General features: G+C 41.5%; 2 protein-coding genes across 2 annotated transcripts; one reads left to right on the plus strand and one right to left on the minus strand.

Moving 5' to 3' along the window:
- Positions 1–1,014: 1,014 nt before the first annotated feature.
- On the minus strand, positions 1,015–16,947 carry LOC106142735 (zinc finger protein 555). Its single transcript, XM_060952181.1, has 9 exons — positions 16,771–16,947; positions 15,915–16,075; positions 14,483–14,602; positions 12,293–13,552; positions 11,551–11,640; positions 8,995–9,186; positions 8,132–8,320; positions 7,688–7,783; positions 1,015–6,871 (listed from the first exon to the last, which is right to left on the minus strand). Exons 2-9 carry the CDS (start codon positions 16,059–16,061, stop codon positions 6,725–6,727), a joined length of 2,241 nt encoding a protein of 746 aa, XP_060808164.1. The 5' UTR covers positions 16,062–16,075; positions 16,771–16,947; the 3' UTR covers positions 1,015–6,724.
- Positions 16,948–17,268: 321 nt separating this feature from the next.
- Positions 17,269–25,702, plus strand: LOC106142739 (zinc finger protein 879). Its single transcript, XM_013344610.2, has 10 exons — positions 17,269–17,483; positions 17,980–18,108; positions 18,406–19,447; positions 20,640–20,721; positions 22,005–22,131; positions 22,796–22,876; positions 23,686–23,823; positions 24,258–24,359; positions 24,694–24,789; positions 24,952–25,702. The coding sequence occupies exons 1-10, from the start codon at positions 17,364–17,366 to the stop codon at positions 25,096–25,098; spliced, it is 2,064 nt and encodes a 687-aa protein (XP_013200064.2). The 5' UTR covers positions 17,269–17,363; the 3' UTR covers positions 25,099–25,702.
- Positions 25,703–27,507: the final 1,805 nt, after the last annotated feature.

Below are 27,507 nucleotides of genomic sequence, written 5' to 3' on the forward strand. Positions count from 1 at the left end.
TCCATTTCAGTCAAAAATACTAAATGTACAGACAAAATATTTTTACTGTTTTATTATCTATATGTTTAGATTTAATTGGTACACCAGCTTTGTTTACATTCTGCATTCAATTACAGGGTAAACATCTTTCATCATAGATGCAGTTACATGTGTAGGTAACTTAATTTAAATTTCTGATTGTAATCCTAAAACATTTACAATAGGTTCAGCATCTTATGTTTAAAGACATTCAAACTATTTTCAATTATGTCCAAATCCTCCGAGTTACGAACCAAGAAATTATATGTATATTTAGGTACATATAATTATAGGAATAAATGATTATGAATAGGTATGAATCGCACGTACGACTTGCTGGTGCATGTCTGCTCAGATTTGTTCAACATGGCGGGTTTTTAAAGAAAAATTTTAATGTAAGGAATATTTTTACTTCTGACTTGTAAAATAAAATAAAGTCACGCCTATATCCCTTGCGGGGAAGACCGAGCCAAAAGTCTTGTCAAGCAACTGTATGTTTGGCTTAAAGATGAAATTGAGATTCACGTCAAGGTTCACGAGAGTCAAATTGTGACAGGCTGCTAGCTCATCGCTTACAAGAGGAACATACATACATATGGTCCCGTCTATGTTCATTGCGGGGTAGACAGAGCCAACAGTCTTGAAAAGACTGAATGGCCACGTTCAGCTATTTGGCTTAATGATAGAATTGAGATTCAAATAGTGTCAGGTTGCTAGCCCATAGCCTAAAAGAGGAATCACAAGATTATTATCCTCTCCCTTAGTCGCCTTTTACGACATCAATGGCAAAGAGAAGGAGTTGTCCTATTCTGAAGTACCGGAAACCACACGGCAAAATAATTGAATAGATTTATTTTAATAATAGGTTACAAGGTATCGCTTATTGACGTTAACATGACTTAAGTATTATATCCATTACCGCTTCCAAAGCGCAGGTGTAGAAGAAGCGGAACAAACTGCACTGCAGTATTTTCTATGTTAAAAAAAAGAACAATATAATTTAAAAAAGTTGATTTATTTTTAACACTAAATACTCACACAAATATAAATAACAATAAGGCGAAATCCACACGACACTGGATATTCTTTCCTACACGAAAAAAAAAATACTTCATTTTCATATCAAGTTTACAAAAAAAGATGAACAAATTTTGATCATAAAATTCACATATATTTGTTAAATAAAATTAAATCTTTATAGTGCATTATAAACATTTACTTTCTATTTTATTTACATCATAAAAATAATTAAAATTTAAATTATATCATAAAACATATTTACAAATATGTACAAAATACAAATTTACATTAACATCATCTACTAAATAATCGGATTATCCCTAACAAACATAAAATAGCACAGTTCAAAACAAGTTCGGAATTCTCCGTTATGTAACCATTTTCTGAAATTGTCTCGTAAGTGAAGTCACGGCAAAACCAATGTTTCTTATACACATATCTTCAAAATACACTGTTGTTAAGGGTTTATATAATTACGACGTGTAAACATCCTACTAATATTATAAGTGCGAAAGTTTGTGAGTATATCAGTATGGATGTTTGTTATGCTTTTACGCAAAAACTACTGAACCAATTACGATGAAATTTGGTATGTAGGTATCTGAAGACCCAGACTAACATACACTTTTATCCCAGAGAAACGAACTTTCTGTGATCGGCCTGGGTCTCGGATGTTTATCTGTATAAGTATTTATTATTGTTAGAGATTTGTGAACGCAATCAAATTATATAGTCTGTGGTAGCTTCCCGCCCTTTTTGCTCTCGCTCTCTGGTAACATACGTCAATATCCGTGAACACTGTTTTTTGTGCGCTAATTAATTGTAATAAAGTAATTTACATATCTATAACATCCAGTTTTTATTTTCTTGCTCTAAAATCATCATGGTAGCAGAGCGTAGTTACTAAGCAAGAAAATAAAGTCATTAGTTTGTTCCGTGAAAGTATTTTGTGCTGTCAGCCATTTTGAGGCTAGAAGTTTGCCGCGTGAAAAATACCGCCTACAGCAATCTTTTGTTGAGAGTAGGTACACTGCAAAAATGTCGAATGCCGGACACAATCCTTTCCACATCGATAGACTTGTCGGAAGAGACAATTATGCTAGTTGGAAATTCGCTGTACAGGCATATTTCGAGCTGGAAGAATTGTGGTGCTGCGTCACTGGAACAAACTCAGATACAAAGAAGGAAACAAAAGCTAAGTCAAAGCTAATCTTGTTATTAGATCCAATCAACTATGTGCATGTACAGAACGCAATTACATGTAAAGATGTCTGGGAAAATTTGGAGAAAGCTTTTGACGATAGTGGGTTGTACAGGAGGGTAGCTTTGCTGAGAGACCTCATAACAACTACTTTGGATTCTTCAAGAAATGTTGATGATTACGTTAACAAGATAATGTCGAGTGCACACAAGCTTAGAAATATTAAGTTCAATATTGATGATGAATGGCTCGGAACGCTGATGTTGGCAGGCTTACCTGAGACGTATAAGCCTATGATTATGGGATTGGAGAGCTCCGGAATCAAGATCAGCGCAGACGCCATTAAAACAAAACTCCTGCAGGAAGTACAATGCTCAGAGAGCTCAGCGTTCTTCACAAGGAAAAAGGGTGTGAGCCATGTTAACAATATATCGAAGTTCAACAAAGGGCCCAGATGTTATAAGTGCAATAAACATGGCCATATTGCAAAGAATTGCTATAGCAATGTGAATAAGAAGAATTTGGAAAGTAAAAATAAAGAAGAAAGCAAGGAAATAGGTTTCATTGCAGCATTTTCAGCTTCTTCACAGTCCATGCATCCTGATTTATGGTATGTGGACTCAGGTGCTTCGATGCACATGACAAATAATTGTCAATCTATGTATGATGTCACAAGTCCACCGATACCATCAATAACAGTTGCCAGTAAGACACCGTTACCTGTTAAAAGTATGGGAAAGGTAAATTTATTGATGCAAGGTGATGAAGGGAGTAAAATTCAGGTAAGGCAAGTGCTATACATACCTAAACTTGCAGCTAATTTGTTGTCTGTCAGTGCCATGGTGAAAAATGGTTGTAAAGTAATTTTTAGAGACAAAGGCTGTGATATCTATGATCATAATAATAAACTCTTGTGTTCAGCAACATTAGTGAATAATTTATACCAATTAGACACACACCGAGAAGTATATTGCAACCTTACATGTTCTAATAACCTAAATGATGTTGTTTTGTGGCACAGAAGGATGGGCCACCTGAATTTTACAGATGTTAACAAGTTGCCAGAGTGTGCAGAGGGTGTCAATCCTTTCCCTGACAAAAGTAGAAGCTCGATCACCTGCATCACCTGTATCACGGGAAAACAATCCAGACTGCCCTTCAACAATAAAGGTACGAGAGCATCAGAGCCCCTACAGCTTGTTCACAGCGATCTCTGTGGACCCATGGAACAAGTATCACTCGGAGGTATGAAATATTTTGCTACTTTCATAGATGATTACACTAGAAAAGTGTATGTATATTTATTGAAAAACAAATCGAGTGTGCTTGATGTTTTTAAAGATTTTAAGAGCAAGGTAGAGAATGAACTTGACAGAAAGATTAAATCTATTCGTTCAGACAATGGTAAAGAATATGTCAGTACTGATTTTGAAGGTTTCTTGCGCAAACATGGTATCGAACATCAGACTAGCACTCCGTATACTCCGCAGCAAAATGGACTAGCTGAGCGCATGAACCGCTCACTAGTGGAAAGAGCAAAGTGTATGTTGTTTGATGCCAATTTGTCAAAACAATATTGGGCTGAGGCGATAGCAACAGCAGCCTATGTGATTAACCGATCTCCAACAAAGTCACTTGGTGGTAAAACCCCAATAGAATTATGGAGTGGCAGGAAACCAAACTTGTCTAATTTGAGAATTTTTGGCTCTGAAGTTATGGTACAAATACCTAAAGAACGACGTCAAAAATGGGATGCTAAGTCAAGAAAATTAATATTTGTTGGATATTGCGAATCCACGAAAGGATACCAAGTACTTGATCCTAGCACAAATAAAATAATTAAAAGTAGAGATGTGGTGTTCCTAGAAAGTACTGAAGGAAATAATAATAACATTTACTTACCTTGTGTGTCTAACAGTAGTCCAACAGCAGTACAGCTGCCTGAGGAGACCTGCAAAGAGGAGATAGAAGAAAACCTACCTGAGTCTTCTGATGATGAGTACCAGTCTGGCGACAATGATGATTCAACCTATTTACCAGAAGAATCGATTGAGTTGGAGACACCGATACGTAATATAAATCTACGCCCACGGCGAAATGTCGAATACAGAGAAGAAGACGAGCCTGATGTGAGTTATTTTTGTCCTATATTTAATCTAAATGATCCAAAGACATTAGAAGAGGCTCTTTCATCTTCCCATGCTGATCAGTGGAAGAAGGCCATGCAGGAAGAATATGATTCTTTACTCCAAAATAAAACCTGGTCGTTGGTTGACTTACCATCAGATAAAAGGGCATTGCCCTGCAAATGGGTATTTAAAACCAAAACTAATGAGAAAGGAGAGGTCATACGCTTTAAGGCAAGATTGGTCATCAAGGGGTATGCTCAGAAGAAGGGTAGTGATTATGAAGAGGTATATGCACCAGTGGTAAGATATACATCTATACGGTACTTGATAGCCCTAGCTGCAAAGTATGATCTGGAAATGTCACAGATGGATGCTGTAAGTGCATTTCTACAGGGTGACATAGACACTGAGATTTATATGTCACAACCCGAAAACTACAGGAAAAATAACCAGGTATGCTTCCTTCATAAATCAATTTACGGACTTAAACAGGCTAGCAGACAATGGAATATTAAATTGAATTCTGCACTACTTAATATTGGATTGACTAGATCAAAGATTGATCCTTGTCTGTATCATTTGGTGAATCATTCAACAATGATATTCATTGCAGTCTGGGTAGATGATTTCTTAATATTCACCAGTTCTACTATAACTAGAAAAGAAATTGAAGAAAAATTGAAAGCAGAATTTAGTATGAAAGACTTGGGAGACGTGAAGCAGTGTATTGGTATAAGTATAAGCAGGAATCGAAAAACAGGTGTGATATTGTTAGATCAAGAGAAGTACATTAACATGATGTTGAAACGTTTTGGCATGTCTGAATGCAAACCAGTCCGTACTCCTATTGAAGTAAATGAAAAATTCGAAAAGAATTCTGAAGACAGGGATATTGATATTCCATACAGAGAGGCGGTAGGATGTCTTATATACCTTGCACATGTTTCCAGGCCTGATATTACCTTTGCTGTGAGTAAACTGAGTCAATTCTGCAACAATCCAGGACATCAACACTGGCTTGGAGTGAAGCGAGTTATGCGATATCTCCAGGGCACAAAGGACCTAAAGATGTGCTATAAAAGGGAAGAGTCTCATAGCATAACAGGATACTGCGATGCTGACTGGGCTAGCGACTCACTAGATAGAAGATCCTGCACGGGTTATACTTTTCTGTTTCAGAATGCATCTATATCATGGAATTCATGTAAACAACAGACAGTAGCACTTTCTACTGCCGAGGCTGAGTATATGGCAATGGCGTCGGCTACCCAGGAAGCTTTGTGGCTACAGCAGTTACAAGCAGAGCTTGGCCAAGGCGACGATGGTGCGCTTCTCATATACTGCGACAATCAAAGTGCTATCAAGCTGGCTTCAACGGACTGTTACAAACCAAGAACTAAGCACATAGACATTCGGTGGCATTTTATTAGAGAGAATATTGTTAAATGTAAAATAAAATTTTTGTTTGTTAACAGTTGTAATATGGTAGCTGATAACTTAACTAAAGGAACCACTTTTGAGAAACATTTGTATTGTATAACTAAAATGGGATTGCGTTCTGTAGGGAGTGTTAGAGATTTGTGAACGCAATCAAATTATATAGTCTGTGGTAGCTTCCCGCCCTTTTTGCTCTCGCTCTCTGGTAACATACGTCAATATCCGTGAACACTGTTTTTTGTGCGCTAATTAATTGTAATAAAGTAATTTACATATCTATAACATCCAGTTTTTATTTTCTTGCTCTAAAATCATCAATTATAACATAGTATTGTTGAGTTAGTATCTCGTGACACGAGTCTAGAACTCACTTCGTGGCAAACTCGATCTGTGTAATCTGTGCCGTATATATACAGGGTGACATTTAAAACAACTGCATCCTTTTAAACATAGACTATACCCATGCTTCTGAGCCGTTTGAGCCTATTTTTATTTAAATTAAACGTCATCATTTTCACATTTAAAAAACCCTCAAAAACTACGTTACCCGCTTTTATACATGCCAATACTGCAAAAAGAAATTAAAACTAAACATGTAAATAAATGTCTGTAAAATAAATAATTTTTCTAGTATCAAGATCAAGTAAAGTTCAGAGTTGTCGAGATCGCTCAGCTGAATGAATTGTGTCGTTAACCTCTGTATCTTACGCGTCGCTTTTCCGCCGGCCGGGGTGATATGACGTATTTAGGATCGTGGATTTTGATACTTTTATTTATTTCGTACTTTCTGAAATATGAACCGATAATTTTCTTTTAACGTTTTTAAATATCCTTTAGATGAGTACACTTAACAGTTAAATTTATGCAGTTGAATTAAAAGTCACCCTGTATATATATATGTTTATTCGAGCATGAACATTCACTCGTGCTTGACGCGGGGCCTGCGCACGCGCGGCGGCATGGGGATCTTCATGTGCACGGTGCGGATGTGCACCTTCACGCACGTCGACGTCATGAACGTCTTCTGGCAAATCTCGCACACGTGCTTGCGGACGCCCGTGTGGCTCTGCGGGGGACGTGTCGTTACAAGCAGAGTTCGGAATAGGTAGATTGATTTTGTGTACTTGCATCATGAATTACCACAGAAAGCATAACATGGATAACCCTCTTTTCCGGGATTGCATTTCAGTGCTTACAGTTACAGTAAACTACATTGTCCGCGGGTAACATAGGACTACAATTTACGTGAACGAAGTCGGGGGGAAAACAGCTACCACTAATATGTTCTTCATGCCACTTGTAAAAATTCCGGAAAAAATCTTAATAATTTACAAATCCCGCAATCCCGGAGGCATGTCCATATTAATATATACGTTTCAGTTCATTGACCCCAATTCAATCTACCTATTCCGATCTTTAGTAATAAAGCTTTTTTCGATTTAAACAATCATAGTGTACATGTGTGTGCCGTGTGGTTCCCGGCGCCAATACAAAAAAGAATAGAACCACTCCATTTCTTTTCCATGGATGTCGTAAAAGGCGACTAAGGGATAGGCTCACAAACTTGGAATTATTTTTTAGGTGATAGGCTAGCAACCTGTCACTATTCGAATCTCAATTCTTTCATTAAGCCAAAAAGCTGAACGTGGCCTGCCAGTCTTTTCCAGACTGTTGGCTCTGTCTACCCCGCAAGGGATATAGACGTGACCATATGTAAGTATGTATATTTATTGTATAACGTTCTGCTGTATATTTACCTATATACAGCTGAACGTGCATTTTCAGTTATTTTCAAGACTTTTCGCTCTGTCCACCCCGCAAATCCCTTGATACACAAACAGACGTGATTATATTTATGTATGTAGTAGTAAATATAACTCACCAGCAAATGCCTCTTGTAGCCGGCGTACTCCTTGAACGCTTTCGGGCAATCCGAGCATTTGAACGGCCGCTCGCCCGTGTGCACGCGCATGTGGTTCTGAAATTAAACAAATATTATATCCTATATCCTACTAATATATTAATACAATAGCTTCCGCCCGCGACTTCGTCGGGTCTCCGTCGTTGCAATGGCGGACTTGTCCCATGAAGGGATCTGTTCCAATCATATATACATACATACATAAAATCACGCCTCTTTCCCGGAGGGGTAGGCAGAGACTACCTCTTTCCACTTGCCACGATCTCTGCATACTTCCTTCGCTTCATCCACATTCACTGTAAGAATTCCATTAATAAATAAATAAATAAATATTCTTTTTTTGTATCGGTGCCGGGAACCACACGGCAGATAAAAAGGAGTAAACAAACAAACAGACGCGCTCACCCTGAGCAGCGTGGACACGTTGAACTTCTTGCCGCAGAACGAGCACGAGAACAGCTTCTCTCCGGTGTGGAGTCGCTGGTGCAGCTTCAGGAGGAGGAGGACACGTTCTAAAATAAATAAATTGATGAATAAATAACCACAAAAACATTTCATGTTAAATGTTGCCAATACGAGACCATATAGCTCGCACTGTCAAAAAGTAATCAGATCTCGTGTAGAGCCTTTCTAACCCCACATGCCCAGCCCTAAATCGATAAGCCCTAATTTTACTCTCAAGTTACGGGGAAATACTACAGCCATAGCTCGTACTGCGTAGCTCGTAGCGCGTAGCAGAGTTTTGCCACTATATCTCGTAGGCGTGCAAACCGTGGACGGAACTGGCGAGTTGGCCGCACGGAAAGAGTTCAAAAGATTGAATAGATTTTTAAGCTCAAGCCCATATGACGAATAGCAAAAAGTCCGTGCGGTTATATTTATATTCGGCGGTTATATTCCTTACGAATTTTGTAATTTGCCTTTCTTTCTTATAATTTTGATATTACAATGCACTACTTACTGTAATCACTGTTGAATTCGTCAAATTAATAAATGAAAATTTTAATTTAATTATACATATTTAATTATACATATTTAGTGTCTTTACGAAAAATTTAGTTATTTCAAACGAAATTGCGGCGACCAAAATTATGCCAAATGAAATTATTTCATACAAAATTATGTGAAATACAAATTATGTCAAATGAAAATATGCCAAATAAATTATGTAAAACAAAATTATATGAAATAAAAATTATGAAAAAAAAAATTATACCAAACGAAATTATGTCAAACGAAATTACACCAAAAACAAAACCGACACTCACCGCAAAAGCCTTCCCGCACAATTCGCACACAGCGTCCCTGACCCGCTCTTCTTTAATGACCTGTCCGTCGGAGGACAGCTTCTCCATGACGAGCCTCCGCTCCCCGGCGACCACCCTCCACTTCCGCACGAGGGGCTCCGCGTGCGGGTTGGGGCGCCGCCCGCGTCTGCGCGGCGCCGGCGGTTTGTCTTTCTGTGTGGAGCAGATACAGATAATGTCTTCTTCCTCCTGGCTTTAGTCCCGGTTGCATCATCACCACTCTGGAGAGGAGCCCGGCCTGTGCCTTTGACCATGGATCCTGGATTGGGTGAGTCAGGTTTTTACACGAAGCGAATCCCTTCTGACCTCCGCAATCTTTGCAGGTTGACCTAACCTGTATTGGATCATATGGTTACACATCCAGTTGCCTGAATGTGAAGGTTTCCTCACGATGTTTTCCCTCACCTTAAGAGCATCGGTTGGTATTCAAACTCAAGTACATATGTACCTAACTTCGACAATAGTCATTGGTACATGGCCGAAGTGGGATTCGAACCTGTCTTTTTGCGCCACACGCACTTTAACCGGGCACCTTACCGATTCGACCACCGACGCTCTTGCGGGCCTGTATATATGTATATATATTCATATTCTAGCTATTGTAATATATAATTGTAATATATATATATACATATATATTGCCCTAAAGAAAGTAGGTAGTCGAATCGGTAAGGTGGCTATTCGGTATTGTATTGGTAGTGTGTGTCCGTGTGTAGTAAGTGTGTGTGCGTGTGTGAGTGTGTCAGTATGTCCGTGTGTGAGTGTGCGTGTGTGAGTTTGTCCGTGTGTGTGTGTGTGCGTGTCCGTGAGGGTCCGTGTGTGAGTGTGTCCGTGTGTGATTGTGTCCGTGTGTGAGTGTGTCCGTGTGGAGTGTGTCCGTATGTGGCCGTGTGAGTGTGTCCGTGTGTGTGTGCGTGTGTGAGTGTGTCCGCGTGTGAGTATGTCCGTGTGTGTGTGTGTCCGTGTGTGAGTGTGTCAGTGTGTGCGGGTGTGAGTGTGTCCGTGTGTGAGTGTTTCCGCGTGTGAGTATGTCCGTGTGTGTGTGTCCGTGTGTGAGTGTGTGAGGGTGTCCGTGTGTGAGTGTGTCCGTGTGTGAGTGTGTCCGTGTGTCCGTATGTGTGTGTGTCCGTGGGTGAGTGTGTCCGTGTGTGAGTGTGTGCGTGTGTGAGTGTGTGCATGGGAGTGTGTGCGTGTGTAAGTGTGTGCGTGTGTGAGTGAGTGCGTGTGAGTGTGTCCGTGTGTGAGTGTGTGCGTGTGTGAGTGAGTGCGTGTGTGTCCGTGTGTGGGTGTGTGTGTCCGTGAGTGTGTGCGTGTGTGTGTGTGTGCGTGTCCGTGTGTGCGTGTATGCGTGTGTAAGTGTGTGCATGTGAGTGTGTGCGTGTGAGTGTGTCCGTGTGTGAGTGTGTGCGTGTGAGTGTGTGCATGTGAGTGTGTGAGTGTGTCCGTGTATGCGTGTGTGAGTGTGAGTGCGTGCATGTGAGTGTGTGAGTGTGTCCGTGTGTGCGTGTGTGCGTGTGAGTGTGTGCATGTGAGTGTGTGAGTGTGTCCGTGTATGCGTGTGTGAGTGTGAGTGTGTGCATGTGAGTGTGTGAGTGTGTCCGTGTGTGCGTGTGAGTGTGTCCGTGTGAGTGTGTCCGTGTGTGTGTCCGTGTGTGAGTGTGTCCGTGTGTGAGTGTGTCCGTGTGTGAGTGTGTCCGTGTGTCCGTATGTGTGTGTGTCCGTGGGTGAGTGTGTCCGTGTGTGAGTGTGTGCGTGTGTGAGTGTGTGCATGGGAGTGTGTGCGTGTGTAAGTGTGTGCGTGTGTGAGTGAGTGCGTGTGAGTGTGTCCGTGTGTGAGTGTGTGCGTGTGTGAGTGAGTGCGTGTGTGTCCGTGTGTGGGTGTGTGTGTCCGTGAGTGTGTGCGTGTGTGTGTGTGTGCGTGTCCGTGTGTGCGTGTATGCGTGTGTGAGTGTGAGTGTGTGCATGTGAGTGTGTCCGTGTGTGAGTGTGTGCGTGTGAGTGTGTCCGTGTGAGTGTGTCCGTGTGTGTGTCCGTGTGTGAGTGTGTCCGTGTGTGAGTGTGTCCGTGTGTGAGTGTGTCCGTGTGTGAGTGTGTCCGTGTGTGTGTGTGTGCGTGTCCGTGAGGGTCCGTGTGTGAGTGTGTCCGTGTGTGAGTGTGTCCGTGTGTGTGTGTGAGTGTGTCCGTGTGTGAGTGTGTCCGTGTGTGAGTGTGTCCGTGTGTGAGTGTGTCCGTGTGTGAGTGTGTCCGTGTGTGAGTGTGTCCGTGTGTGAGTGTGTCCGTGTGTGAGTGTGTCCGTGTGTGAGTGTGTCCGTGTGTGAGTGTGTCCGTGTGTGAGTGTGTCCGTGTGTGAGTGTGTCCGTGTGTGAGTGTGTCCGTGTGAGTGTGTCCGTGTGAGTGTGTGCGTGTGTGAGTGTGTGCGTGTGTGAGTGTGTGCGTGTGTGAGTGTGTCCGTGTGTGTGTGTGTCCGTGTGTGAGTGTGTGCGTGTGTGAGTGTGTGTCCCCTCCCCCCGTACTCACGTCGTCCCGCGCGGGGTCGCGGCGCGCGCGCTCGTGCCCGCGCGCGCAGTGGTCGCGGAAGTAGTACGCGTTCGTGAACGTGCGGGAACACTGCAAGGGACAAGGAAACCTTCTGAATGTACATGTATACCAGTACACTGAAGGCCTAGACTAGAGGAACCACCTTACCTACCTTGACGTACAAAACGGAGACGTTCTGATAAAAGGCCAGGTCAAGAGTACTCGAAACCTAACCCGAAAAATGTGGATGAAGCGAAAGAAGTTTGCAGGGATCGTGGCAAGTGGAAAGATGTAGTCTCTGCGCACTCCTCCAGGAAAGAAACAATCTAATAAATATTGGATGAACCCCGGTCCGGAGAATAGCCCTAGAACAAGCAATAGGAATGGAACCTGCAATAGTGACGGAGATATTGAACATAAGGTTCTCCAATAACGTGGGCATGAAACAAAACTCTGGGCTCAATAGGTCGACTTATTGAGCCCAGTCTTATTTCGGATCTTGTATCGTGGAATCGAATTCCAAAAAAAGTTTTAAATTGTTATAATAATTATTACATCAAGACAAAAATACTTGTCAAAATTTTGTTAATTATCTTAGATTTAATATAGGCTTTAAACAATTTCTAAAAATCCCCTCAAGAACAAGAACACCAGAACCACATTTTAACACACATACAGAGCTACGTACAAAAGCCAGTCACATCAAACAATAAAAAAAAAAAAAACTAATCTAAATCCTCACCTCTTCACACTTGAAGAAGAACGCGGTGTGCTCCCGCGCCTCGTGCTCGCCGAGAGCCGCCTCGCCGTCGAAGTCCCGCCCGCACTGCACGCACACGGCGCCCGCCCCGCACGCACTCGCGTGTCTCTGGAACGCCGCGCTGCTGTGGAAGCTCACCCCGCACTGACCACAGTCCGTCACGGCCGGCCCTTCGACCCCGTGCCGCTGGATCAGGTGATATTTCAACAGCTGCAGACTGGCGAACGCGTCCCCACAATGCACACAGTTGGACAAATCGCACTTGTTCAAACTTTTGTGCTTCTCCAAAGCTTGCTCCGTCATGAAACACATTTTGCACTTTTTACACTTAAAACTTGGCTCTTCCACGTCCTTGTGCGCCCTGCTCTTGTGAGCCTGAACGCCCTTCTCGCCGATGAACGACTCCCCGCACAGTTCGCACCACGGCAGCAAGTTGGCGTGCAGCAATCTCACGTGGGACATGTAGCTGGACACTTTTGCAAAGTCTTTTTTGCAAAACTCGCATATATACTTCTTGCCCTGGTGGAACTCGTAATGCAGACGCAGGCCGCACTCCCTGTTCGTGACGAAGTCGCAGTTCCTGCAGTGGAACCGCTCCCTGTGCAGCTTCATGTGAGAGTTCAGCCTGTTCTTGGCGGGGAACCGGCAGTGGCATATCTCGCACGAGAACGCGCCGACGGTCTCGTCGTGGTACTTCTTGTAATGCACCTCTCTCGACCGTTTGGTCTTGAAATTTTTGCCACAGAGCTCGCATCTCTTGTCGTTCCTCAGATATTTGATCTTCCTCGTCTTCAAATCATTCTGCTCCCGAATTTGATCGTCTTTGGACAAGAAAACTACATCGAAATTGAAAGCGTTCACATTCCTCACTATTTCCTCGTCGCTCTTACACTTTTTAGGTTTCCTTTCTTTTTTTATGTTAACTCTCTTTTTATTTTTCACTTCTTTTTTTACGCTGTCAGCGAAAATTGGCAACGTTTCAACTTCGCTGTCACTGTCCCTCCCCGACGGCACGTCTTCCTTCTCTTCTGCTGCTGAATCATTTTTAACGGAATCTTGGTCCTTCTTCAATCTGTTTGAATTACCAATAGTGATGAGGAAGTAATCGTCGGAGTCTGAGAAATACTCCTCCTGTTTAATCTCCGGCTGGTCTGTCGCCGTCACGTCTAGAGTCTTGACGGGTGTCCGTGCGTACGGATGTTTTAGTTTCTTATTGACTTCATTGAGGTAACTTGTTGTGATCTGAAATTATACAAGCAAATGTTGAGGGGAATATATTGTCTAAATTTTGGTATATATTGAGCCCCATAAATCATTGTATTGCATAAAGTTTTGTTATGAAAAACGACGATTATGCCGAAAATTATAAAAAATATGAGAAAAATTATTATTATGCTATAAAAGTTTATGAAATCTGATATGGACCCGGGACAGGCGCAGAGCTAATAGTAGTCTTGGACAAAGGTTCTCTAGTGTTTGTCCTAAAAGTTTCGTCTACAATTTAAGATTTTATTTGTTTTTGCATTATTTTTTATATCCGAAATTTTGATGACTAGCCCCAGCTTTTACATGTTACAGCAAATGCAAATAGAATAGATACGTAGATAAAAGCTTTATTCACTATCACAATACATTTGTGATACACATATTATTACACATAAAATAAAAAATTCTTTAAATATTATTCTTCCTCTAGACTTTTAGTGAGTAAGGTTTTTAAACGCCTCCCGTCTGACCTCCGCAACCTTTGCAGGGGAACCTAACCCTTGTTGAATCGATCATGGTTACACATCCTTGGCTTAGCATAGCTTTTTTGCGATGTTTTCCCTCACCTTAACAGCATCGGTTAGTATCCAAACTAATGTACTTAACATCGACCCAGCTAACATCAGCTTCATTTCTTACAGATTCGATCACCTACGCTCTGGTTTAAAAATTAAATATAAAACCAGTCTATTAGTGTGATTTTTAAGTAAATTGTCGCAGTTAAGAGTTATGAGAGATAATTTAAATATATAAACGCGAGATCCAGCAAGTAGCTCTCAGAGGATAGCGAGCTGTTTGGTGAGCGCTGTAGTAGTCCAAACGAAAAGATCCAGCGCGCTTATAGGGCTCCCGGGCTGTGAAGAGAGACGCCAGAGCTATTGCACAGACAGACTGGGAGACACTCACCGGCGCGGCGAGCTGCAGCGCGGCGCGTGCGCGGGCGCACGAGCGGCGGAAGGCGGCGCCGCGCCGCAGCGACGACAGGCAGAACGCGCACAGGTGGCGCGGGGAGTGGCTCTCAATCTCCTGCGGGGTATTATAAACATATACGGGACAAATTACACAAATTCAGTCAGCCTCGAAGTAAGTCCGAGACTTGTGTATAGGTCGCGCGGTGGTTAAAGAACGCTCGGCAAAAATAGTGGGGGCAATCGGCGCATGTGTACATTCGCGCTCAAAAATGCTAAGGGAAATGTTTTTTTTATTTATTTAATACTAGCTGTTGTCCCGCAATTTCGCCCGCGTGATTTTCCAAAAAAAAAGTAGCCTATGTTTTAACTCAGTTATTTAATTATATCCATATCTTATAATATTAGTATGGATTTTATGCCTTATAAATACTTATAATCCCTACTTATATTATAAATGCGAAAGTGTGTATCCCTACTTATATTATAAATGCAAAAGTGTGTATGTGTAAATTTTATTTTTTGGCATTTGTTCCCATTACGACTTACTATTAATACGATAAAACAATCTGTACGCAACAGTACCCAAGAGACACGGGACGCGCGAACTCAACGCGGGAAGTAAAGAGTGACTAATCCACCAATACGTGTCGCCGTCGGCGCACACCCGCCCCCCCTCTCTCCTCGTCGCACCTAATAGACCTAAAATTTGATCACTGCGCATGCCCCTTCTACTTTTGCCGAGCGTTCTTAAACCACCGCGCGACCTATAACGAGATACTAACTCAACAATACTATATTTAATAATAAATACTTATATAGATAAACATCCAAGATCCAGGCCAATCAAAAAAAGTTCTTTTCTCGTCACGCCCTGGCCGGGATTCGAACCCGGGACCTCCAGTGTCACAGACAAGCGTACTACCACTTCGCCACACAGGCCAATAGGCCAATTGATATCAAAATTTATATTTGGTTCTGGTTCAGTGTGGTTCCCGGCATCAATAGTGAAAAGAATATAGGACTACTCCATCTCATTCCCATGGACGTCTAAAAGGCGACTAAGCGATAGAGTTATAAACTTGGGATTCTTCTTTTAGGGGACGCGCTAGCAACCTGTCACTATTTGGATGTCATTTCTATCATTAAGCCAAACAGCTGCACATGGCCTATCGGTCTGTTCAAGACTGTTGGCTCTGTCTACCCTATAAGAGATAGACGACACTTAAACATATATAGTCTCTTAAGGTACAAATAACATTTATGTGAATTATGTTGATATGCTCATATCGCCGAGATTGCATGAAGAGAGTTATGAATGTGGATGAAGTGAAGGAAGTATGCAGAGATTGTGGCAAGTGGAAAGATGTAGTCTCTGCCTACCTTTCCGGGAAAGAGGCGTGATTTTATGTATGTATGTATGTACTCACAGAAATCCCAACCAACTGTATAAAGCTCTCAACCAGATTGTTAGCATATATGTCGTACAGCTTGCCCTCCGTGGCCAGACATCCGATACACGCAGTCAGGTCACCGTCCTCCTTCACCTCGTCAGGCACCACCAGCACTGACCACATTGTGGCAAGTTCTCCTGCAAAAGTCAGGCATCGTGACATGTTTTACATAATTTCACGGCCATATTGTTTTTGCAGTAGATAGAGTCAACAGTTTGATATGTATTGTACATATTTTCTCTGTTCAGAATGTATGTGGTAATTTCGAAAAGTTGTGGACAGATTTTGTTTTGTTTAAAATGTTGGAAAGAGGATTTTCTGCGGAAGGTTAGAATGCTACCCGTGCAAAACCAAGGCAGGTTACTACTTTTTAAATAAAATAAATAAACTGCCAAATAATTCCCCAATTGAGAGTGCCACTTTTGTTCCACCAACAAATGACACTAAATTTGTAAAAAAAAATTGCTTGTAAAAGTTGGTTAAGGGAATGAGATTTATTTGAATTCAACAAAGAGCACCTTGTCACTTTTACTTTTTAATAATAAAAAGAGGTGTTACAATAAGTATTTAAATAAATCACAATATGTTAAATGCTGCATAAAAATGACATTTTCATAAAGATATTATTAAGACCCCCTATTTTCTCTGTCTGTATCTATGCGCCAATCTCGGAAAGTTGTGAACGGATTTTGTTCCAATTGAAATATAGTAAGGATGGTTTTCTGAGGAAAGTTTATATCTATATATTACCAGTGCGAAACCGGGGCGGGTCGCTAGTAAATAATATTACAAAATTGCTTTTCGGGAAAATAAGGATCTTTATAGAACTTACCAATAAGGCTTTACCAATAAATTGACCGAAAACTAATAGTCGAGAGCGGAAACTGTTATTTTCAAGTTAATTTCTATATTTTTAAAATGAACTTCACACAATCGCTTTTATTTTGTACATATTTTGTTTTATTTAAATTAAAATAGATTTTATGAGCGTCCGCGTCCACCCATCCATTTCATCAACTATTATCAATCAATGTCAGTCACGCATATATTACGTCACTGTCACTGTCAGGTTAGAAAACGGTAAAATAAATATTCAGCGCAGTCACGAATATAAATATAAAACGAAGTAGGTAGGTACTAGGTACCAGATAAATTTGCATTTTCCATAGTTTAACGTTCTATGGGGCATACGCATTTCATTTTGTTTCACCTACCATTTAATTTTGTTTAATATTTTAAGATGCATGTTGTAGCAGTACTTCTTTGCTACTTTTGCCTTGTGTGTGACATTTATGACAATGTCTGACATATCTATTGTTTATATAAAAATCTGATCCTGTTGTTGTGTTGTGTTTATTGATTTTTATTTTAACATTATTTTGGTGCTGAATTTATGAGTGAAAATAAATATAAATTTACGTTAACATGTGGCCAAATAAAGATGCACCTCTCGTGTGCAGAGGTTGTTTCGCTACGGACGTTAAATTACTGAACATCCACGAAAATAATTTGGCCGAGAAATATGTACAATTATTAGGAATTTCGGTATGTATTATTGGGTTTAGCAAATTTTCTAACGTCGTATTATATTTTTAATACATCAATATCAAAGTACCTTCATAAATCTTCAGTTTAAGCCTTTTTTATAATACTTTTTCGTATATCTGTTTCTATAGCTTCTAAAAAATCAATATAACTATTCTTTTGTAATTTAATGAATGAGCATGGAATCTTAATTAAGATAAGAAAATATAATTATTCTATATTAGAAAGATTTTTTCCTTGCATACTTCTTTTGCTTCATCCACATTCATTATACAAAATGTTATAAATCTGGAAGTTTCAATGTAGGTATATGTATAACTTTTTACTCTTTTTCCAATTAGGTTATAGGAGACTAAGGGATAGGCTTATAAATTTGGGATTTTTCTTTTAGGTGTAGTTTAGACATATTCACAATTATGAAAAAAATCAATTGAAAGTCCAAATTGCAGCAAATCATGATTCAATAAATGAATAATAAAAAATATTTAATTTTCAGTTACAAGACCACTTTTCTCAGTATTTGTGCGTAATCTGCAAAGCTCTGCTCCTGAAGTTTTCGCAGTTCCGGGAAAGCTGTCACAAAGTTCACGATGCGTTTGTCACCGCAGCCACCCAGGGGAAATATGTGAGTTTGTTTGCACACTCTATATTTTAATTCTAAAAATAATTCAAATATCATTTATTTTTCAAGTAATCAATAAAATAAATAAGCCTTCAATTATTCATATTATCATTACAATTCCTAAACTTCATTCTATTATTTGTTTCTTGCTTGTATTTTTTTGATAATCTGTCAAATCTTTTCCATTCTTATATTTTGCCTGTCACTCTACATCGTGTCCTACCGGCAACCTGTCTAAGTCATTGTCCAACCGACCAGTGTCTTACGTAATTCAATAAAATTTAATTAAATGACTTCTAGCTCACAAAAGATTGGCTGCAAGAATTGAGTCGGTATCATTACAAGCCAAAATACACTCGAACCAAATGTCTCTCCTACATCGACTGGTCTGAGCAACCCGACGTCAAACTTGAGGATAACGAGCTTTTGGAAGATTTACAAGAGGCCGCTATAGAGCCTCAAGACTTCATCTTTATTAAGAACGATATTGACGAAGTTTATGACGACAAAGAGCCAAACACTGACGCTGAAGAAAATCTAGTCATAATCGACCCGATTCTTAAGCCTAAACGAGAGAAAATTAAGAAGAAAAAAATAAAAAAACAAATAGTTAAAAAAGAGTTTGGTCGCAAAACCAAATCCGCCGACGATTTGGTCAAAATTGCTGATATGCATGACTTCGATGTTATATTTCTAAGTAAAGATGAACAATTAGCCGAGGTAGCTGAACGCATGAATAAGAAGATAAGATGCACCCGAGCCGGGTACAGGAAGTGCGAACATTGCGGTAAAAATGTGAAGGGCGAGGAAGAAATCAACGGGCATTACAAGTCGTTTCACGACCCGTCCGTGGGCGCGCTGCAGTGCGACATCTGTTTCTGCCGCTTCAAAGATCGGAGGAGATTGAATTCTCATTTGCGCATACACAGAGAAAAATATTGCTGTCGGAACTGCGATTTTGTGGCCAAAGGCGAAGCGTGCGTGCGGAGACACCACGCCTGGCATCGAGGCACCAAATTTAGCTGTCAGTACTGCGAGCAAACTTTCCCGAAACTGACCAGCTGCCTGTCCCACACCAGATTGAAGCACGCGGCGGAGTTGCCCTGGTGCGAGATTTGTGGGGAATCGTTTATTGGTGAGAAAGGCGTGCAGACGCATAAGAAATTGGCTCACAAGAACGTCGAGGCCCCCAAGTGCGTGTGCGCGGACTGCGGGACACGCTTCCTGAGCGAGCAGGCGCTGGCCCGCCACCGCCGGCCGAGGAGGTGCGGCCTGTGCAGCTGCGTGCGGTGCGGGGACGCCTTCGCCAGTCTGCAGTTGCTCAAGTACCATTTGGTGCAAGGTATTTATTACATACATACATAAAATCACGCCTCTTTCCCGGAGGGGTAGGCAGAGACTACCTCTTTCCACTTGCCACGATCTCTGCATACTTCCTTTACATACTTTCAAGGTATTTATTATTAATTTATATCAAACTTGTTACATATCTTTATGATGAAGGATGAAGCGAAGGAAGTGTGCAGAGATCGTGGCGAGTGGAAAGAGGTAGTCTCTGCCTACCCCACTGGGGACGTGATTTTATGTATGTATATCTGTATGTTTTATGATCTAATTAAGGACGTCTTGGCGTACGATCAGGTCAAGAGTACCCGAAAACGACGAGATTGCATGAAGAGAGTTATGAATGTGGATGAAGCGAAAGGAGTATGCAGAGATCGTGGCAAGTGGCAAGAGGTAGTCTCTGCCTACACCTCCGGGAAAGAGGCGTGATTTTATGTATGTATGTATAAAAACGGAAGTCTGTCTGTCCGTCTATAAAATTTTCACTAACAACCTGATCGATTTTGATGAAATTTGGTATGAATGTAGAAAAAATATCCTACGTCAAACAGGTTTTTTATTTTGACAGGAATTATACTGGGGGGAAATAAGTATAGATAGCTGTAAGAAATTATATGTAGAAATGCCTATTTACAATGCAAGTCTTGATAAACAGTGGGCAACGATTTTTTTATTCGAATTTGCCAGTAATAGATTAGGTTTTATTAAAAAAAATATTTATACAAACACTTGCAATATAACTTAATATATTTACCGGTTGACTGGAACAGATCCCTTCATGGGACAAGTCCGCCATGGCAAGTGATTTATTTATTTTGTAACAATGTACTATTTCTTGAAACTGGGTTAATTTCTGTGCAATGAAGATATTACAAAAAAACATTTATTTGTTAAAATTATAGTGCCGTGTGGTTCCCGGCACCAATACAAAAAAGAATAGGACCACTCCATCTCTTTCCCATGGATGTCGTAAAAGGCGACTAAGGGATAGGTTTACAAACTTGAGATTCTTTTTTTAGGCGATGGGCTAGCAACCTGTCTCTATTTATATCTCAATTATATCATTAATCCAAAAAGCTGAACGTGGCCGATCAGTCTTTTAAAGACTGTTGGCTCTGTCTACCCCGCAAGGGATATAGACGTGACCATATGTATGTATGTATGTAAATTATAATGTATATGTGTGTCAGTCCACGGCAGCGGCGAGCAGCCCCTCACGGCGGACTGCGCGGAGTGCGGCGTTCGATTCCACAGCACCGCCGCGTTGCAGCGGTATGTACCACACGATACACATACATACTGACATTTATATTATCTACCACACGATACACATACATACTGACATACATACATATTATCTATACACATTATCAAGTCTTTGTCCCTTGTAAAGAGTTGTGCCGTGTGGTTTCCGGCACTTGCGAATTGGATTGGATTCCTTGTTATGAATGTGGATGAAGCGAAGGAAGTGTGCAGAGATCGTGGCAACTGGAAAGAGGTTGTCTCTGCCTACCCCTCCGGGAAGGTGTGATTTTATGTATGTATGTATGTATGTACGAATAGGAACACTCCATCTCTTTTCCACGGATGTTGTAAAAGCAACTAAGGGATAGGCTAATAAACTTGGGATTCTTCTCGTAGGCGACACTATTTGAATCTCAATTCTAAAAGCCATAACGTCGTGGCCTTTCGTTATTTTCAAGGCTGTTGACTCTGTCTACACCGCAATAAATATAGACATGATTATATGTATGTATGCGTGCACTACAGTGTAGTTTGTTCCGCCGCTTCTTCTACACACGCGCTTCGGAAGCGGTAGTAGTTATAATTAGATTTAAGTGATGTGACGTCAACAAGTGACACCTTGTGTCCAATTTTGAAAATAAATCTATTGTATTCTACTTATCAGTCTTTACAAGACTGTTGGCTCTGTCTACCCCGCAAGGGATATAGACGTGATTTTTTTTATTATTGTATGAAAGATCTTACAAAACATTAAGTAAGTATTATGCTTACATAGCGAAACAAAAGAATTGGACAAATACATATGTTATTTATTATTTGGTCGCTTTTTAATTATGGTAATGACAATATACATTTTAAAGGGAACTAAGGAAATGCTCTTTAAGTTTATACATACATACATATGGTCACGTCTATGTCCCTTACGGGGTAGACAGAGCCAACAGTCTTTAAAAGATTGAATGACCACGTTCAGCTATTTGGCTTAATGATAGAATTGAGATTCGAATATTGACAGGTTGCTAGCATATCGCTTAAAAAAGAATCCCAAGTTTGTGCGCCTATTCCTTAGTCGCCTTTTACGTCATCCATGGGAAAGAAATGGAGTGGTTCTAGTATTCTTTTTTGTATTGGTGCCGGGAACCACACGGCACATAAAAATCGTGTAAAATGCACATATCAAGTTTGACAAGCGCACTGACGGTCTTTATTTAGGGACTTTTATACATTATGTACATGACAGTCCTATATTATATAAGAGTAGGTACACACTAAGCTTAAAACACTTTCACCGACGGTGTTCAACTCCGCAGCCACGCGGCGGCGTGCGGCGCGGGCGCGGCGTGCGTGCAGTGCGGCGAGCACTTCGCGGCGGAGCCCGAGCTCGCCGCGCACGAGGCGGAGCGCCACCCCGCCTCCGACGCGTTCCGTTGCGACGAGGTGTGTTAAGGCGTTAGGTTTATTTATCTACTGTTTGCATTTGACTAAATTTTGTGTCATAATTCGTTTCGTTTTCGTTTTTTTTTTTTTTTACAAATTACACTGGTTGAGTTAACCTCGAACTAAGTTCTAAACTTGTGTTACGAGATACTAACTCAATGATACTATATTTAATAATAAATACTTATATAGATAAACATCCAAGACCCAGGTTAATCAGAGAAAGTTCGTTTCTCATCATACTCTGGCCGGGATTCGAACCCGGGTCCTCCGGTGTCACAGACAAGCGTACTACCACTGCGCCACAGAGGCCGACAAGGTATGTTAAGGCGTTAGGTTTATAGTTTATTATTTCACATTTTTAGTTGTAAACAAAATACATACATATAATCACGTCTATATCCCTTGCGGGGTAGACAGAGCCTACAGTCTTGTGAAGACTGATACGCCACGTTCAGCTGTTTGGCTTTAAGATAGGATATAGTAAACAAAATATAATAGCTGAACGTGGCCATTCAGTCTTTTCAAGACTATTGGCTCTGTCTACCCCGCGAGGGATAGAGACGTGACCATGTGTATGTATGTATAATTAACGCAAGCTTCAAGTTCTTTGTGCTTATACCCTACCTAGTGATAAATTGTTTGTTTGTATGCGTGTGCGCAGTGCGACAAGGTGTTCACGAGCGTGTACTACTTCCGCGACCACTACTCGCGCGGACACCACGACAAGAAGTGTTCGCTGCCGGTAAGTTTTATTTTTTAATTAGCTTTAGGCACAGGACTGAATTTCCCGTCGAAAATTTAGGGGAAAAGTTGCCAGTGTTACGCCGAAGTCTGAACTGTATTTGTTCCATGATATAGCGGGCAACATTGTAGGCTCTTCCGGGGAGACATCGCGTCACTCTCCGCCCCCTCGTCCATACCACGCCGTTCCCAGCGCCCGTGCGCCTCATTGAACAAGTCAGTCTTTAAACAACGCGCGGACCGGCGCGGTATGCACTTCTTATTAGCGAGCGAGTTTTGTATTTTCCTTTTATAAGTTACCGAAGTAAAGTTGTTATCCCGTAGTTGGCTTTTACTTCTCAATCTCGCACCGCTATAATGTTATATTTATTGATCTGTGCGAAATTTGTGAATATCAGCCTGTATTGGAAGCGATGATTCCGTGCTCGACTGCCACCAAAGAGATCTTCCAGCAGGCTGGAGTGACGCCTGGGGAACCGCGCGACAAATTCTTTTTTATCGACTATTAATTAAAAAAAATCGCCTATTAAAATCGATTTTTACTTTAAAACAATCGATTTTTAATCGATTATTTCCATCCTACTACTATTATAAAGGCGAAAGTTTGTATGGATGTTTGTTACTCTTTCACGCAAAAACTACTGAACCGATTACCATGAAATTTGGTATGTAGGTAGCTGAAGACCCAGAATAACACATAGGCTACTTTTTATCCCAGAGTTCCCGCGGGATTGATAGGGTTTCCATGCGGACGGAGTCGCGGGCGGCCTCTAGTAATCAATAATTTTTTCACACCCCTATCTCGGCCAGTCCGCCCGGGCGCGGCGCGCGCGCGCGGCGGAGGGCGCGCGGCGCTGGACCGTGTCGGAGCGCCGCGTGACCGAGCGCGGCGGCCGCGGCGCCGGCGAGCGCCACGCCATCTGCGAGGTGTGCGGGAAATCGTTCGCGGTGAGCCGCTTCTATTGGTATCTCGGTGTTTTACAGCTGTTGTGTGTACTTTGTTCTTAGAAACAATTAAGGTGAGAGGCTGTAATACTGTCAGAGCTGAAAACTGAAAGGTCACGGTTCAGCCGTGTGGCTTTGTTATGGATTTGAGTATCTCATAGTGACAGGCTGCTCGTCCATCGCCATCACAAGAAGAAGTCCAAGTTTATAAGTCCATCCCTTCGTCGCTTTTTAATATATCCGTTTGGAAAATAAATGGAGTGGCCCTATTCCAAAGTGCCGGAAATCACTCGGCACAAAACTAGAAAATTAATACTATCAAATTACGATGTCATTACACAAATTGTGTGAATGCAAGAGGGAAGTTGACCAACATTAACTATTCAAATGTTCTGATACGGATCAGTATGTTCATCTAACCTAGTCAAATATTCCAGACTGTGGCGCTGCTGAAGTACCACCAGCGCCTGCACTCCGGCGAGGGGCTGCTCTCGTGCTCGTTCTGCCCGAAGAAGTTCAACGTGCCCGTGTTGTTAGAGGTGAGAATTATATTACGAGTACTCACTTCTTCCTCCTGGCTTTAGTCCCGGTTGCATCCTCACCACCCTGAAGAGGAGCCCGGGGATGTGCCTTTCACCATGGATTGGGTGAGTCAGGTTTTAACACGACTCCCGTCTGACCTCCGCAACCTTTGCAGGGGAACCTTGCCGAATCAGTAATTCGAGCACCAATACCCAAATTTTTACTAACTGTTGTGCGAAAAGTACCCTGTGTCCTTTTTTTTTCATTTCATGGAGATCGGTTCAGTAATTTTGACGTAAAAGATGTACAAACCTTTTCACATAAATATTATTAGTATGAATTAATTTTCAGAATCATATGCGCGTGCACACTGGCGAGCGTCCGTACAAGTGCACGTTTTGTCCGAAAGCGTTCAAAACTGCTGTCAACTTCAAAAGGCATCACTTGGTAAGAATTGTGATGACGCAATTTAGAAGTATTTCAACGCCATCTGTAGTTAATTGAGAAAATCTGTATATTTGTTCTATAGTTAATTGAACTAAAATCTGGATTTCAAAAGAAAATGCCATGAGGAAGAAGTCATTAGCATTCATTTTTTCCCCTTTTTAGGTACACTCAGGCCTACGTAAACACATCTGCGAGATCTGTCAAAAAGCTTTCCAAACCTCGTCTTGCGTAAAAGCTCACATTAAGACCGTTCATATGAAGATCCCTATGCCGCCAAGGATAAGGAAACCGAGGGTAAAAAACGAGTGAAAACATTCACTTACATAAGTGTATCCTGCCTGGTCGAAGGACCATTTCAAGCGGGCTCGAAGGACCATTTCAAGCGGGCTCGAAGGACCATTTCAACCGGGCTCGAAGGACCATTTCAAGCGGGCTCGAATGACCATTTCAAGCGGGCTAGAAGGACCATTTTAATCTTGCTCGAAGGAACGACTATTTGAATCCGGCGCGAAGGACCATTTCTATCTGGCTCGAAGGACCATAAATGGTCCAGCCCAAATGACTATTTAATCCCGTTTGAATAATCATTTGAACAAATTTTTATAGCTCCTAAATGAGAACTTTTGGTTTATAATTTACTTACCCTTACATGATCGAATAGGTTAAATCCTTTAGCAATAGCAGTGCGTTGTAAACGGAGGAAAATTTATTTTCCTGATTCCTCCAGTTCGCCGTTATTTGGGTGTTTTGTGTGTCCACGGATGTGATGTGTCACAGTCGTACAAATTTGAAGTGTCAGTGGATCTAAATTCTATATAAGAATTAAAATATTAAAGATTTGTAAATATTTTACACACAATAGTGCAATTTAATTAACTGCCACAGTGGACGTTGCAATAAAAATTAATTAAATCAAAGATCAAGTTTATTATTTCTTAGAGTTCCTAAAAGCGTTGTTCATCTTATATTATAAACAGGTAAGTGAATTGAGGCGAAAATAAAATCGATAAAATGTTCTTAAATCGATTGTCGTAAGAAATCGCATCGGTCAACCAAATGTTACGATACTTAATGAGCCGCCAAGGATTTTTGATATTTTGGTACAATGAGAGTGTTGTCTTTGGCGACTATTTTATCATTATCGTATTTGACTGCGGGTATCGTGGTATTTGTGCTTTGATGTGAGTGAGGTCATCGTTATCTAGAACAACATACAATCTAGTCTCTCTCCCCGGGAATAGGCAGAGACTACATCTTTCCACTTGCCACGATCACTGCACACTTCTATCGCTTCATCCACATTCATAAATCTCTTCGTGCAAGATCGACGGTTTCGGGTATTCTTGACCAATGATATTATTATCTAACTTTTCACTGTGTAATTTTAAATCTTATAAATCAACTCATTAGGCTAATTTTATGACATAATCAAATAAGTGTTGCTATACGAAAGCAGCTCAAGTTTGTACTGCCCCCATAGATGGTTGGGAAAAAATTGTTTGTATACCACTTTTTACGTCGAATAAGCGAAACAAGTTGTCGACAGAAAATGTCAAAAATCAGATTTTTGTTGCGGGGACAAGGCGGGAGTCGCTTCCTGAAAGACTTACACACTCCAAGATTTTGGTCACAGGTGTATTCTGGGCTCTGGAGAGGTGAGGAGAAGATTAAAAGAGGCATTCTGGGAATTATGATTAGAATAAAACCACGTTTCATATGTCATACTTTTACTTATTCATTCTTCTTTGTCCAACCCTGATCCCATTATTAGGGGTCGGGTCTCCTCACTAATTTGCGCCAGGTTAATCTGTCCTGGGTTATCACATCAGGAACTTGGGCTTTCTGGAGGTCTCTGTCGTTGCTTGGCCACCAGGTCACTGGCGGGCGGCCTCGTCTCCTTTCAGCTTCCGGGAGGTCCAAGGCGACTTGCACCACATGGCCCCACTGCGCCTCAGTACGTGGCCATACCATTTAAGTCGTACTTTTACTTTTTCATTAACTTTTAAATATATTATGCTACACATCTAAACCATCCGAATCACACAAAAATCAATGAAATCCTGCTGTTGCAAAAACTTGTATTACGTGAGGTGCCGTCATTGCTACTCGCACCACTTTCTATCCCCACGACCCCGAGTCTGTGTCCAGTCTCTTCCTATATCTAGGGGGGATTTCACGTACGTATTTACTACGAGACGTTCCATTCCTAATATCTATTCCTCTTAGGGAATAAAGTAAATAGTGTATGTAGCTTGTCGCGGTCTATCCCCCGCTGGTGCGTCCCCGCTATTTTACCCCCTCTCTATGTATACCGCTGGTGCGTCCCCGCTATTTTACCCCCTCTCTATGTATACCGCTGGTGCGTCCCCGCTATTTTACCCCCTCTCTATGTATACCGCTGGTGCGTCCCCGCTATTTTACCCCCTCTCTATGTATCCCGCTGGTGCGTCCCCGCTATTTTACCCCCTCTCTATGTATACCGCTGGTGCGTCCCCGCTATTTTACCCCCTCTCTATGTATCCCGCTGGTGCGTCCCCGCTATTTTACCCCCTCTCTATGTATCCCGCTGGTGCGACCCCGCAATTTTACCCCCTCTCTATGTATACCGCTGGTGCGACCCCGCAATTTTACCCCCTCTCTATGTATACCGCTGGTGCGTCCCCGCAATTTTACCCCCTCTCTATGTATCCCGCTGGTGCGTCCCCGCTATTTTACCCC

The sequence above is a fragment of the Amyelois transitella genome, chromosome 28 (genome assembly GCF_032362555.1).
Source record: "Amyelois transitella isolate CPQ chromosome 28, ilAmyTran1.1, whole genome shotgun sequence".
In the NCBI taxonomy this organism is placed as follows: domain Eukaryota; kingdom Metazoa; phylum Arthropoda; class Insecta; order Lepidoptera; family Pyralidae; genus Amyelois; species Amyelois transitella.